The following is a 16,125-nucleotide window of genomic DNA, read 5'->3' as shown; positions in this document are numbered from 1 at the left end:
AGATTTTCATATTTATTTTTTTTTTTTTAGAATAAAATGTCTGGATAACTTGTTAGCAGGGGAAAATATCTCCAAGTAGTAGCTGGACTGGGAGAAGCAATATGGCACAAGGTTTGAGTTCACGGTTAGGGAATGAAAAAGACAAAGCTCAAGAGAACAAAAGTTTTCAGTGTTCCCTGAGGGAGAGGCGATGAAAGGATGTTCCTAGTCTCTGCCCCCATGATGCTGAATAGAAACATGCTACAACTTGCATGCAGCTGAGAGAGAATTGAAGCCAGTCTTTCATTTCTTGATTCATTTCAGTGGCAAAGGATAACGTGCTTCTCGGTGATAACTCATTCTTAGCCCTTTAACAGTAATGAGAAATGAATGTCAGCCATGCACACTTTGTTCCTCATTTGTAAGCTATTAGTGGCCAAAGTGCTTTGCATAACAGTAAACCCATTATTTTGTAACACTGATTGAGGGCAACTGGCTTTTTTAAATTCAGACATGAACAAAAAAAAAAGTATTGGTAAGGTACTGTATTTTAACATTATTTGTAGCTAGCTACTGTGAGGACTATGAAGTTGGTTTATTCTTCACAACTATCTTTCCAACTCAGAACAAGGATTAAAGTATTTAATTCCATTTGCCACAACTTTTAAAAGTTATAATGTCATACTGCCTGTTCCATTACTTAAGCATTTTTAAAGAGAAGTATTACATGGAATCAGACTTTGAATACACACAGTTTTCAGATCTGAAGTATTTCTACAGTTAGGTGATTTGAATAGGCGAAGCTCATACAGAACCTATTTTCTGTACTTATGTGGTAATATGTTTAATTGAGCTAGCCATTTTTAATATAAGCAATCAAAATAATCCTAAATTTTAAATCACATTTGTTAAGAAATATATATACTTTGCTTACAAACTATATGTGTTTTATAAGAACTGTTCTTTAATGAAATAACATGTGAAGAATTTAAGATGTATACTTTCTCTTTTCTGTTCCAGATGAGACATTCTTCACTGGGTAGGATGCCTATTAAATCCCTTGAGGAAATCAGGCAGATGTTCCAGCGGTTGTCAGTCCGGAGACTAAGTTCCTCCCCACTTCCAAGCATAAAAGAGTCATCATCTGAAAGCCCAAATAGCTTTGTGAGCAAACTGTCTATTTTCAGAATGAAACTTGCTTCACCTGCTTTGGATGGAGCTGCTCAAAGGGCTGCTGAGCCTCACAACCCTGACAGCCCAGAAAATCCTCAACTACCTGAAGAACTAGATGTGGTGAAAGTAGCTGCAGGCAGCGAACACCACAGTGCTGGGTCATCTATGAAAGGGTCATCTCCCTTACCTAAACTGTGTTATGAAGCTGAGAGTCCAGATGAAGCTGCCTTGGTTCATGCTGCTAGGGCTTATAAATGTGTTTTAAAGTCTAGGACTCCTGATCAAGTAACTGTAGACTTCACAGGTCTGGGATCTTTAACATTTCAACTCTTGCATATCCTGCCTTTTGACTCAGTGCGAAAAAGGATGTCAGTGGTGGTTCGGCACCCAGTCTCCAACAAAGTGGTGGTGTACACAAAAGGTGCAGACTCAGTCATGATGGATTTGTTGGGAACTGCATCTGAAGGTAATTGTAGAACTTCTAATTCTTTGCTCACATTTGTCATTCTTCAGAACAGTTGAAAAGTCTTGAATTTTTAACTGAAGGTACTAAAGCAAAAGTATTACATGTATACGTAAGAAACATGTGCCTACATATATTTAAGCTCAGGAGCTGTTCCAAGGGATTTTGTAATGTTTGGAAAATGATTAAATTCAATCTTTAAAGGTTCACAGTCTGCAGGAGGGAGTTTGGTTTCTGTGTTCCATGGTGTATCTCAGTGAGGAAGAGGAATGTTCCCATTCCAAGAGCATATTTTAACTAATCCGTTACAAGGTCTAGACAAAAAGCCTCTGCAGTCCACAGGGTGAAAAAGTACCTCCAAAATCTGTGTCGTCTTATTAGGGGCATAATTTAACACCTGGAGCTATTCTTCCTTACTTTGACTTTCAAGGTAAACTTGGAATCTAACTTTTGCATGTCCAAAATTAAATGAGTCAAATGCCTCTCTGAATAGTCCACTTGATAATGGATATTTTTTTAAAAAGCCTCTCCGTGTCTACCCTTTTAGCTCCCTCCCACTACAGTATTGAACATAAAGCTGCTTTGCTGTCTGTGGCCCAGTTCATTTTAGAAAATCATTTTATTTTAGAAAAATGTTTTGATATGCTAGTGTGTACAAACACATATCAGTACCAGACTGGTTCCCCTCAGTGCTTGTGCAAATAGGCACACTGCCTGCTTGCTAAAGATACAGTCACAGTACATCATAACATTTTTATGTTTTTAAATCATATTTAGACCTTCAAAATTTTCTAATAAATTTAGTTTAGGAATGCAAATTTAATTTGCTTTCTTTGCTTTTTGTTTGTTTTTTTTTTTTTTTAATAATTGTAGGCACTAAGAATTCAGAAATGGAACAAAAGAAGATTAAAGAGAGAACTCAGAAGCATTTGGATGACTATGCCAGAAGGGGACTGCGCACTCTTTGTATTGCTAAAAAGGTATCGACTTTTTCTTATGTGTTTGCAAGAATGTTTATTTACAGCCCATGACCAACAGGAGCGGCAGCACCAATGGAGCAAATCTCACAACTTCTGAACAGATGTTCCCATTGCCACATTTCATTTATCCTGAAATTCTTTCAGCGGGAATTTTTAAGTTGACACAAATCAATTAGTTCAGTTAGGTTGGCATAGCTGTTGTCAGTTTGAGATGTCAGATAGCTTAATAGTCTAATTCTAACACTGGGGGTGGAAGGTGACTTGATTTTTTTAATGAGTCCTGAGCAGGTCTCCTCATATGAAACTTGTCCTGGTTGGAATTTTTTTGCAGACACAGAAAACAAATTAAGTCAAGCCTGTTTGGGTTTCACACAGTTTGTAGTGTTAAAAGATCTGGATGCAAAACCATGTGATGTTTTGAGATTCCATTTTAAATTAAAGCTGCTTAGAAGTAAAAATCCATAGGAGTTGAAAGAGGCAGGAAAATTCTTTACAAACCCTCACGCAAAGTGGAAGCACAGGCTATGTAGCTGTACAGGCTGTATATAGTTGTGCAGTGATTCTGTGGCTGTGTCAGTGAGGCAATTAAAGAACAGTAGAGAGTATACTGTGATCCTTAGCCTCCCTGCCTTCCATCTAAATGGAAATATATCAGGCAGCTACAGCTGCCTGCAAGCTTCTGGTAAGCAACCTGACCTGTGAAGCCTGGCAAAGTAATCGAAAACTATGAATATCATCCTGTCTGTGGGCACCCTGGGGCACACATATACTGCACTGTTGGGCTGCCTGGCTAGGTTTAGTATGTGGACAGCAGAGGTGGCTCTGAGGATATTTTGCAGGCACATTTGAAAATGAAATGTAGGTACATCCTGTGTGTTTTCTTTCCCTCTGTAGGTGATGAGTGATGAGGAATATACAGAGTGGTTAAATCATCATTTTCTAGCAGAAACCAGCATTGACAATAGGGAGGAGCTGCTGCTTGAATCTGCCATCAGGCTTGAGACCAAACTAACTTTGCTTGGTAAGTAGAAAATGCTGTAATTCACAGGAAACTCCTTATGATGGTTATAATCTGAGTTTACCTGCAGAGAGCTGTATGAACCTCAGTTTGTGTAATACGTAGCTTTCTACAGATCCTGAATTTATTGTCACTCCTGAATTTTCATAAATCTTGCTGGTAAGTTCATTTGAGTTGCAAAACCAGCTGAAGGCAGCTGTTGATCTTCTTATTTATAAAGTATAATGCTTTGCTGATTGTTTTATTATTCTTTTTTTCTCCTGTGCTCACTAGACTTTCTGAGTGTCATCATCATAAGCATGTGAAATAGTAGTAAAAAACCCCAGGCTTGACAGGGTAAACGCAGGGATCCCACTTCTGGGCATGTTTTTTATCATTGCATATCTACCATGCCCTAAATTAAAGATAGTGAAACTGTCTTCTGTTGGATTAAGAGATCGAGTACCTCAGAAAGGGAGCATTAAGTATACAGAGTGCCCAAGTTGAAACCACTACTTTTTTTTCCTCTTCCCTTGATGTCTGACAGTGTTTGTCAGAGGAGCTTGCATCTTCCTTCCTGCCTCTTGTGTTGACTTCTGACTTGCATCAAAATAAAAGCAGAGTGCAGAGCAAGGAGCTGGAGATGTTCATTTCCCAGGTGGCCAGTGGGCATGAGCTCTATGCCCTTGTTGGCAGTTACCTATTAAAGAAATTGCTGTAACATCAGAAGTCTGCCTCACCTTTTGGCCCTTAGCCATCCCATATGACAGTCAGCACTTGGTATACTAGTTGCTCACCAGAATCCTTCACTAGAAACACAGTTGGAGGGGAAGCTTTGCTGAGAGGTTTTTTTACTGTTTGTCTTTCAGAATGAACCTAGCTGTAACTGGCTGAGGTTTCTTTCTGAGAAACTGTCTTAGCTTGAGTATCCCTCAAGCCACACCATGTCTCCTGGTTATGATTTTGTACTGAAAATGTCCTGTACCATATCATAGGCATCGCTGCTTTTCAGAGATGGTTTTGCTTTATGCTGATGTCATGTTACCTGATTGGTAACAGAACAGAAGATTTTTTAAGCTCATTTTAGGGATGCAATTCTGCATGCTGTGCACAGCAGAGAAGAGGATATCACTATTAAACGTATTTTTGTCAGCAGTCTTTCTATAAGTGCTAAGACATGGCACAGTACAGTTTTACATATTGTCAACTGCAAAGCTGATCCAAGATTCCATTCTCCAGTTGCTTTTTTGTCTTCCTCTTCATTGTTTTTGGAGGGGTGGGTTTGTCAGTTTGTTTTTGCCCTTAGACACATATCCATTTTATGTACTAGGAGATATGTCTGGGCAAGTATTTTGCCAAGAGCAGCTATTCACCAGGCTTATAAAATCCCTGCCAGAGCTGGGAACCTGGGAGGAGAACCAAGGTATAGTCAACTTGTCCTCTTCAAAGTGGGGCTTAACATAGGAAGGATCAAGATCACAGGTGAAAGAAAGTTTTATGTAGTCTGAAGCTGGAGGGAGTGGGAATAATGGAGTATATCTGTCAGGAGAAGCCTGGGAGTCTGCATCCCACAGCCACTATGGGTTGAAACAACCGTGAGAATGAGAAAGATTTTATTAAGAGGGTCTTGTGAGGAGCTGGAGGCCAGTGAGTGTGTGTCAACAAGCTTGCATGTGATGGGCTTTGGGACAGAAAGGTGAGGAAGGGGGAGATTCCTAAGCATATCCCTGTAAAGTCTGTTTGGGGTTATGGATACACATAGGGACCATCTTGCAGGCTTGGTTCTGGAAATACATCAACACTAATCCTTCTGTTTGTCTAAATTAAGGTGCCACTGGCATTGAAGATCGCCTGCAGGACGGTGTTCCAGACACAATACAGGCATTACGGAAAGCGGGAATAAAAATATGGATGCTGACGGGTGACAAGAGAGAAACAGCTGTCAACATTGCCTATGCTTGTAAACTGCTGGAGCCAGATGACAAAATCTTCACTCTCAAATCACAAAGTAGAGTGTGTAGAAAATTACGCTTTTTTTTCAATTTATGGGGAAGGTGTTTGGTTTTCTCTGCCAAAAAAAATGCAGTCAGACAATATTGCAGGACAATACAGAAAAATAATATATTTTCTGTTTTTCCATCTCACCAAAGATAGCATGATTTATTGGAAGATGGAAATATTAGAAAATTGACGGTTTGCTTCTTTGTGGGTAAAATATAATTTATATATGTTTCCTTACATAGTCCATAAATGGCCATTAATTATCTTAACTGATTACTTAATTCCTGTTTGTGTTAGGTGAGGGAGTGACACACTTCAAATTTCATTAGACATTTCAGGTGGATGTAAGGTTGCAGCATATTAGCGATATAAGAGTTACTGTGATGCATATTGTATTAAATTAAGTTTTCTGCTGCTTTGTCATACACTCCCTCAACGCAACTTAACTTGCATAAATGTACTAGGAATTGTCTCTTTTAAATGCATTGCACAAAGTTTTAAAAAAAAATAATATGCCAACAATTTTATTAGAGAAAAAGCCGCCTTCTTTTCACCACACAGTAGTTGAGCCACATGATAGAGTGGTTAAAAATGCTGTTGTTTTGGGGGCAGTTTAATCCTACCTGTGCCCTCTTTTGGATGCTTAAAACTACCTGGTTTTCAAAACTTAATTTTTATCAATTTTGGAATTCTTAAGAAAGAAATTGCAAACTCTAACTGGTAAAGTGGACATATGCCCACTGGTATGCCAAGAGCTCAGAGCAGAGACATGAAATCTGGAATAGCTTTAAGGGACTGGAAGATTTTTAAGACCTTCTGCTTTTCTTTTTTTCTTTTTTTCTTCCAAAATGTATTTGGTATCTGTCATGGGGGATGGTGTGGCACATGGGTAACTGTGGGAAAATAAATTGAAAAAGGAAGAAATTTAGTCCAATTATGTTTGATAAAAGCTTTTTTTTCTTATTTCTGTTAATATTTTCTCCCTTCCATTTTTCCTATTGGGCAAAGAGGATCTTACTTAACAGTGCGAATTAGCTCCTCTTGCAGAAGTGCTTGTCTTCCCTCTAACTGGGCTTTGAAATAAAAAACAGACAGGATTTGACACTGTTGCATTTCAAAGTAAGATAATGAGCAGACTTAAGAATATATATTTTTTTCTATATAGTACATGCATTACATATATTTATATAAAAAATCTTTTGAGCATCTTATACTGGCAAGGTTGAAAAACAAAAAAATGTTTCACAAGGCTAGTTCAGTAATTCATTGCAGCTCGCCTATAAAATGATTTGAAATGCACTTTTGGCTTTATATGCCAAACAAAAGAAATGACAAGAGTAAAAGTCTTACCCAAAGCTGTATTTATGTAACACAGTCCTTAATGTTTGTTTGTTTGTTTGTTTCTGGTAGTCCTTGAACATTTTCTGATCCATCGTGAGTGTTTTCACTTCTCCTAATACAATAACCAGACCCAAGCAAAGTTAAATCGTGGTCTGTTTTATTAACAACAGACTGCATCCTTTGTGATTTTAAAGGGCTGTTCAGCTTCATGTCTGAATCCTTATGTTGTTCAAATGAAATGCTACACAAGGACAGCAACTGACCTTTTCTCCATATGTGTTTCATAAATTGGAAAGGGAGACTGAATACAAACAGTAAGTTGTCTTTCTCTTGTCTTTAGGATGCTTGTGCTTTGGTGATGAACAAAATTTTAGAAGGCATCCAGAAGAATACTTCTGCCAAAAAAACAAAAAGTCAGAAACTTAGGAATGTCTCTGCAAGTCCCTCTACTCAAGCTGCTGGGTTCAGTGCAGGTCTGGTTATTGATGGAAAGACTTTAGAGCATGTCCTTCATGACAGCCTGCAGAATATTTTCTTGGAGCTTACAGAAAAATGTCGAGCTGTAGTCTGCTGCCAAGCCACACCACTGCAGAAGAGTGTCCTGGTCAGACTGGTGCGAAATAAGCTAAAGGCAATGACATTAGCTGTAGGTGAGTCCCATGGTTTCTTTTCTCTGAAAAAAAATGTAGAAGCCATTTTCTTCTTTCCTTTATTTTCCTTAATATCTGTCACAAACTGTACTTACAAGGAAGATAATCCTTTGAATAATAGTTGTCTCTGGCATAAGATGATGTCAGTCTTCTAAGCTAGCAAATTTAGTCCATAAACACACTCATAATAATCCAAAGCAACAAGGACAGCTGCAGTCATGTACAGTGATATGTCTGAAGGGGAAAGTGAGAGGATTTTCTCTGTTGTTCTTCGTACAACCCCCAAAATAATGAGGGAAAGAGATGACTGGGTGTGATTTAAAACACACATAGTTTCTGTTCAAGCATACTGACTAAATTCTGACGAAAGGAGCAGCTAATATACCTTTGGAGAATATTGCTCAGCTCAGTCAGGCCTCCCACATACTAATCCTGTTTTCCATAGGGTTTTCCGTAGGCTGCGTTATTGGCTACAAAAATGTTTTTCTCTGACCTCTTTGGTGTTCTGATATATTTGACTTTTCCTGCCACCTCCATGGCAATGTGGTAGCCAGCAGAGCTGCCTCTAGGTCGCATTCCAAGTGAGAGAGCTTAGTTCTGATTTCCCCCCTTTTCTTTTCTCTGTAGGTGATGGTGCCAATGATGTCAGTATGATCCAGGTGGCTGACACTGGTGTGGGAATCTTGGGCCAAGAAGGCATGCAGGTAGTGTATACAAAGACAGCTGCAAGTGATATCAGAATCCATTTTAAATCTGTTCAGCTTACTCTAGAGGCCCAGTGGCTTCACAGCCCATTACTGTATCCAGGGGGGGCACAGTTTGCATCCTGAGCTCACACCCATGCCTCTGCGCTCATCAGGAGCACACAGATGCTGAGGCTGCAGGGGTTCAAACTCCAAACAGCAGAGCTTGCTGTTTGAACTCGCCATCATTCATTTCATGCCATGCCCAAGCATCAGTGATTTCTGTGAAGTTGTGTGGTAATAATAAAGACAGACAGCCTCATACGTGCACATGTTGTGTTGGGCTGAGCTGTGTGTGTTAGTGTAAAATGTGGTACAGAGGGTCTCAGATCTGAATGAGGCTAGGGCCATATGTATTACATATAACAAATCACAAAATAAGAGTTTCCAGTAGTACATCAATTGCTTGCTTGACAGTACTTGAAGTTCATCTTTAACTGTTTGGGTGTAACGTATCTTTTCCTTTATTTGTCTTGCAGGCTGTGATGGCAAGTGACTTTGCAATCTCTCAGTTTAGACACCTCAGGAAGCTGCTGCTTGTACATGGTCACTGGTGTTATACCAGACTTACCAACATGGTGCTCTACTTCTTCTACAAGAATGTGGTATGTAGCTGTCCCATCCTAGGCAAATCAGTTTTCTTATTTGAAAGTGCTGCAGGGTCTAGTGTAGCTTCATATTATTTTTAAGTTTCTATTGTAAATGAGTTCAAAAAGACATAAAGAGCATATGTCAAACAGTTTGGTTTTCCATTTACATCTGCAGAGACTAGACACTCCTATTCCTTGGACTGAGTTTTCCACTCAAAGCCATTGTCTAATACAATTAAAAACTGGGTAACAGGCATTATTTCATGTAGTGGCAGCATGAATATTTAAACAAGCCATGTATCCAGTTTTTAAATGCAAAGATGTGTTCTAGATGAATATAATTTCAAGTGTGGGATTGGCAGGGGCTCTATAGCAATTACACATATTTTTCCACAGGTTGTGGTAACCAAACCTATGATCTGCCTATTTTCCTCTTGTTTTTAAAACACTTGTCTCTATGGGTAACATTTATCATCTCATCATTAACTTTTCAGGCCTATGTGAACCTCTTGTTCTGGTACCAGTTCTTCTGTGGGTTTTCAGGCACATCAATGACTGACTATTGGATCTTGATTTTTTTCAATCTCCTTTTTACATCGGTGCCACCCATCGTTTATGGTGTCTTGGACAAAGATGTGTCTGCAGAGATACTCATGCAGATCCCGCAGCTGTATGTGATGAGCCAGAAATCTGTGGTAGGTTAAAGAATGTTTGGCCTGAAGCAAGTTAAAATGGTCAGCATTTGAGCCATTTCTTTCTTTCCTTCGTGGTTCACATCAGGCAAACCTGAAGTTTAAAACCACTTTCTTTGTTAGATCCAGACCTGTACAATGCATGCACAAACAAAAGCTGTTTTTTTCTGCTCTATGCTTTCTCAGTCACAGACTTTTGACTAAGTAAATGTTACAAGGCCCCAGGATTTGTCCCTTTATTTTGGTCTTTGGGATATATACAATGAGCTGAGCAGATGCTTTTGAGGCAACATAATCAGAGTTGCTTCATTACACAGTTGTTTTTCTCTCTGCCTTTTTTCTTTTTCTTTTTTTTTTTTTTTTTTTAAGGTTTTATCAGAGCTTTCTTTCTTTTGTCCAGCTCAGCATTGTCTTGCCCTGTGGTTGGAGCTGTTAAGCAGTATATCATTTCTTTTCTTGAATGAAAATAACAGTGAAATAACTGCTTTGAATTAAGTGCAGTGTAAAAGAAAGAGAAATGCTTAAAAGATGTGTGTCATAATATTGCACCATCATATCTTAAGTGCACAGCTCTGTACAAGCTATAAAAGTGGGCAGTAACTTGGATTCATCTTCAGTGATTTAAAGCATTTCCCTGACATGGGCAAAAGAGAAGACTAGTTTTTCACGCCAAAGAGAAGGGTTGAGTGGCTTTTAATCTCTCTTTACTAATTGGAGAGGAAATCTTATGTGACTAGACTGCTCCCCAGTGTGCCTCAATGTAGTGCCTGAAGGAATGGTATATGTCAGAGCCAGGGCAAATAAAGCTATAGTTTCATAAGCAGTTGAGCTGTCACAAGTTTGCTGCCACTGAGTAGGTGGAGTAGGCTTGTTCCTCCTCGTTTTCTCCCATCTTTTCTTTCCTCTACCCATTTTCACCCATGTGGTTAAACTGCCTCCCTTGTGCCAGCTCTGTTGTTCATCAGATCCTTTGAGGAGTCAATTAAACACGCTAACCCAACAAAGTTTTAGTGAGTTTACCGGCAGAAAAGCAGATTGTTTTCTCACATTCTAGTAAGATTAGTTAGCTCACATTACAGTCTGGTAAGTACAGAGGAGTCAACCAGCAGAAACTAAGAGGCAGAAGCATATGTACAAAAAAGAAGGAAGTGGATTTGGAAGGAAAGTGAGACTTGGCATTCAGTGATGGTAAGTTGCAAGGATAGTTCATTGTCCCCTAGCTCTCTCCCTTCCCTATTACTCACTTAGGTTTGACTCCGGTAGGTCTGTTCTTGGAGAAACAGCGGTAAGATCAGAGTTCACAGATCTAGCTGCTGATTTAAATCCTAGCGGTTAGCTACATATGCCGAGTGAGCTCTTTATTCTTATTATGGAATAAAAGATGCCTCTTTGTTGGGAAACTGGAGTTATTCTGCAGATAATCGTTCTCTGAATCCAAATGAATTCTAAATAAAGCTGCAGCAATTTTTTCAGTTTGTTCCAGTGACGTTTTGTTGTTTTTTTTTTCTTACAGGCCTACTTGCCTTCAACTTTCTGGATAACCTTGCTGGATGCTTTTTACCAAAGTCTTGTTTGCTTTTTTGTGCCTTACTTCGTAAGTGCTGGATATGAAATACTCCTATATACGTTGACATATTAAAAACTCAGGCAAATTAGAGAAAACAATGCAGTTTTTCATTGTACTTCATCATATATAAATTTGTACTAGCAGGATTGTCATAGGAACTGAATTGAACCGTGTGCATGCAGATGTGTCTGGTATTTAAATTAATAATGCTGCTTTGTATATTAGGACTATAGGTAAATAATGTATTTAACTGACTGTCATCTTCCCTTACAGACTTACTATGGCTCAGACATAGACGTTCTTTCTTTCGGAAATCCTATAAACACAGCAGCTCTCTTCATAATATTGTTGCACCTTCTCATTGAGTGCAAGTCTGTGGTGAGTACTTTGTTTCCTGAAGAGTATATTCCTACCAGAGCGTGCCTACAGCTTTCATAAAAAATTATGGAAGAAAGAGCTTTCTGTATAAAGCTAAACAAGTAGAAAAGGGTTAAAAAGTAAATATTTTGTTTATATGATCCTGTGAGCTCTCTTAAGCAAGCTGTCATTGGAGCAAACGGTATTACTTGTATGACTAAAATTAACAAAATTTGGTCTCAGAATTACTTGTAGCTAGTAAAGGATCCTGCCTTAATAGGATTCAGTGGGTTTGGGATGTCAGTTTAGTTTTGCAAATGGGAAAACCAACCAGTGATCTGCTTGAGCTTTCATAAGTTCCCAAAGCTTATTTCTAGTAGAATACAATGTCAGCTGTTGATTTTGAATGCTTTAAACTGATGGTCTGCTCTAGAGAAACATTATGTTATAAAAACAACGCCTTTATTCATTTATTCAGAATATATGCATAGCATGAGTGTATCCATGCTCTGAATAGGAAAATAAATGTTTTTATTTGGCATTTTTCTATGTCCTCAAGCTGACAGACCAATGACAGTGTTGTTTCCGTAGTAACTATTATAGCCATAACTCCAATGAAGAACAGTTAATCAGTGTTTCAAGTCAGATATTTTAGGGCTAGTGTCATGTGAAGATCTGCCTCCATTTGCTTGAAAAGGATTTCTGTTCTGCTGGTGAATAAAGTGGTCATATAAGGCAAATGGCATTATAAAGGCTTCTACAAATGTATCAAAAACAATGCTTTTAGTAGAATTAAAAAATCAAAATTAAACAGCTGGTTACCTATTAACAGTAGGAATAAGGTTCAGTTCTTCCTGGTAGTGTTTTGTATGGAATTAGGAATACTGTCTGAACAGATTGACCCTTTGTTACATAAATAACATGTCCTTGGAGGAGGAGTGCGTGTGCATGTTCATGCATGCATGTGCATATAAGAATTATGGCTCTTTCTGTTGACAACTTAAATGTGACTTCTTTTCTTTTCTGAATTGCAGACTTGGATACATGCAGTAGTTATAGTTGGCAGCATCCTATTTTACTTCATCTTTGCTCTGGCTTTTGGGGCAACCTGCATAACACATAACCCACCATCAAATCCATATTGGATCATGGAAAGGCACATGACAGACCCAGTATTTTACCTCGTCTGCCTCCTGACTACTTGTGTTGCTCTGCTGCCCAGGTATGTTTCTGTTTTATAATCACAGTTTCCTATTGCTAACAAATTAATTTTCATCAAGTCTTTGCGTACTATAAATCTCTGCCTAAAAGTCATCTTGTCCCCTCACAAAGCAAAGAAAATTTCATAGTTATACAAGAGAAAGTCAGGCAAGGACAGCTCTTTAATGACAAATCATCAAAGTAAACTGCAGTAAATACAAACTCTTTCATGATTTAAATACTAACTATTGTGTTTGAGTAAAAAACAAAACAAAACAACAAACATGATTGCTGTAAAGATAGAGTTCATAATTTATAAACAAATCAGATACATTCAGGATCATAGTTAAATATGCGCTATACATAGGCTGGGCTGTCTATGGTTATTTGTTAAACCATTTTCTGTATGAAATTTATGTTATGAATATGTATAAGAACATTTAGAATGACAAATACATGTGCAAGCTTCTTTGTGGGATAGAAACACACTGACTAGATTCAGAGGGGGAACTGAGGTACATTTTTATCATGCCTAACATGTTTTGCTTCACTGAAAAAGTCATGCCCTAGTTTTGATTACTCATTCAGTTTGGAAAGGCAGGAGCCTTTGGTGAAGCTCCCAGACACTGGCATGCTGAGCAGGTTCACACTTCATTCCAGCAAAAGGACAAGCCATGAGCTGCAAGAAATGTGTGCTCTTCCCTCACCATCCTGCTCTGGCTTCAGGTGTTGACAGCAGAGCCTTTTCTTTCACACACAGATCTCCTTTACATGATAAATAAACAAGCAAATGCTGTTCTAGGACCTTTTATAGAGCTGTAAACAGCCTAGATAGGAGAAAGGTTGTGGGTTGCTGACTGCTTCCAATTTACAAGTATTCCATTTTGAAGAGTGGCAATGTTTTTCATGACAAATTAAATGCAAAGATTTAGACTCAGCAGTAAGATTCTCTGAATCGCTTTCACTTTCCCTGTGCCAATATCCCAGAATATTTATAGCTGTTGTAGCTGATTCGAGCTCTTCTCAACTGATGATTTGATAGACTTGTAGCACAGAATGGCTGCTGTCACACGTACATTTTTTTTCTTGCTTATTTCTGCTGTAATCTTTTGTAAGATGCTGAAAAGCCTTCACTTAGAACTAAGAAGCTAGAGGGTGTTCTACACCTTCTCACCTAAGACTGGGACTTTTCACTGGAGTTTTTAAGGAGTAGGTTTCCTACAGAGAGACAGATGTTCAAGTCCTTGTTGAATCTGCAAAGTCGCTACAAAAGGCCATGATTTAAACCTTTGCCCAACCTAAGCCACCAGGGAAGTTAGTTCCAATATGAACTAACCCTAGATTTTCCTTACGGAACATCATTGCTATACTGCTATTATATTGCTACTATATTGCTGTTACTGCATGTGATGCTTTATTTCTTTGGTCTTTGCCTTCTTGTTCTTTCTTGCTTCTGTTCAATTCTCTGGCTCCTGGAAAAATTTAGAAAGATTTAGAAAGGTGGTCTGACTACCGTCCCCAGCTTTCTAGGGCTGTATGAGTGCTGTATTATTAATGTGAACCAGCAGTGATAAACATCATCTCAGTTTGAAGCATGATTTTTCTAGGCCTGATATATTTCTCTTTGTATTTGCACTGTTCCAGGGAAACTAAACTGAGCACTGACCTTGATGGCTTTTTTCGGGGGCCTGACATAATCTGCAGAAATCTCCATTTTCAGTGTAGCTGGGACCCTGGCTCTCACCAAAGTTGCAAATGCACAGTGCTGCAGTGACTAGCGAGGCTGAGAGAGCTGGGGTTGTTCAGCCTGGAGAAGAGAAGGCTCCAGGGAGACCTTATTGCAGCCTTCCAGTGCCTAAAGGGGATCTACAAGAAAACTGGGGAGGGACTCTTGGTCAGGGAGTATAGTGATAGGACAAGGGGTTAGAGCTTTAAATTAAAAGAGGGTAGATGCAGATTGTGTATAAGGAAGAAATTCTTCACTCAGAGCGTGGTGAGGCGCTGGAACAGGTTACCCAGAGAAGCTGTGGATGCCCCATCCCCGAAAGTGTTCAAGGCCAGATTGGATGGGGCTTTGGGAAACCTGATGATTAGTTGCAGGGAGTTTGGAACTAGATGACCTTTAAGGTCCCTTCCAATCCAAACCATTCAATGGTTCTATAAGTCTTTGTGCATGACAAAAAAAAATGGAAGCATCAGCCTTTGAAAATGCCAGTTTTTCTGGTGTGATTTCTGACCTGATAATTTATGTTCACAAAATGGCACCAGCAAAAGCATGTTTTAGAGGCTGCTGCGGCAGCCTCTAGGTTTACATGAATGGTGTTTGGTTTTCTTTAGTGATCCTGGAAACAGTTTTGAGTCTGCTTCTAAACAGCTTATTTGAAACTGTGTTTATTTTGTAGATATTTGCTGAGAGTTCTCCAAGGAACGTTGTTTCCGTCTCCAGTGTTGAGAGCCAAGCACCTTGACAAACTGATCCCTGAGGAGCAGAGGGAAGCAATTAAGAGATGGAAAGATGATTGCGTTATAAACTGTAGAATGGAGTTCCAGGTTACTTCTGGGTCTTCCAGCTCAGCCACAGGTGCTGTATCAGAGGAAGAAAGCATTGCCAGTGTTTTGCCAACTTCTAAAACACCTTTTCAGGCCTGTTCAAGAGGGAAGTTAGTGGAGGAAGTCTCCTTATCAGACATTCAGAATGAGTCTGGGAATACAAACAACCAGAGCTCTGAAAGCACTGTATTTCTGAATTCATCAAAGGAAACTAATTCAGACTCTTAAGGAAGTAGTAACTGCTGTGCTAAAGTCTCTCGGCATACTTCTGAAGAGGACAAAAGTGTCATTTCTCTAGCAGGTTTGAACACAAAGCAGGTTTGAATTGTTTTGTGTGCACAAGCTGGTTTAATGTAATTTACGGAGTTGGAATGTGAACTATTGAAAATCCAAGAATAATAACTGCTGATGTATGCTACGTTGCGGTTTTGTTTTCTTCAGCCAAGGAAGATGATGCACCCATTTGCTTAAAAGCTTTTGTGTTTATAAAGCTTTTCAGTAATTTATTAAGACATTCAAGGCCTAAATGGCTGAGTTTTATTTTTTTATGTAGTAGACTTTTCATACTGCTTCTGTCTTTCATGCAACGTTGCATAATGCCTCTTGGTGTTATAGAGAGGACATTGTATGAATTACAGATCTGTGGGATCTAGTTCAGGTAAGATTCACTCTATAATAAGCCATGTTGCTCCCTTGCATTGCTGTCTTAAAATTGTCGTGTTGCCTGGGATTCGTGGCATGCTGAAGTATGCAGTAAGCAGAAAGCCTGGGATGCAGTGTTTTTAGTTGGTTTGTTGCAAGACTTCTCAGTGTTTGTATATAGCAATTGTTTTAACCATTGT

General features: G+C 38.9%; 1 protein-coding gene across 1 annotated transcript; it reads left to right on the top strand.

Moving 5' to 3' along the window:
- Positions 1-1,167: 1,167 nt before the first annotated feature.
- Positions 1,168-15,847, top strand: ATP10D (ATPase phospholipid transporting 10D (putative); the record flags this gene model as incomplete). The annotated part of the gene is made up of 12 exons (XM_084286522.1): positions 1,168-1,618; positions 2,489-2,595; positions 3,490-3,616; positions 5,421-5,605; positions 7,275-7,584; positions 8,212-8,288; positions 8,807-8,932; positions 9,412-9,612; positions 11,123-11,203; positions 11,450-11,554; positions 12,568-12,755; positions 15,136-15,847. The coding sequence occupies 12 exons, from the start codon at positions 1,168-1,170 to the stop codon at positions 15,509-15,511; spliced, it is 2,334 nt and encodes a 777-aa protein (XP_084142648.1). The 3' UTR covers positions 15,512-15,847.
- Between the last annotated feature and the right edge of the window lie 278 nt (positions 15,848-16,125).

This window comes from Netta rufina, assembly GCF_964035555.1.
Source record: "Netta rufina genome assembly, chromosome: 4".
In the NCBI taxonomy this organism is placed as follows: Eukaryota; Metazoa; Chordata; class Aves; order Anseriformes; family Anatidae; genus Netta; species Netta rufina.
This window is presented reverse-complemented; position numbering and strand designations above follow the sequence as displayed.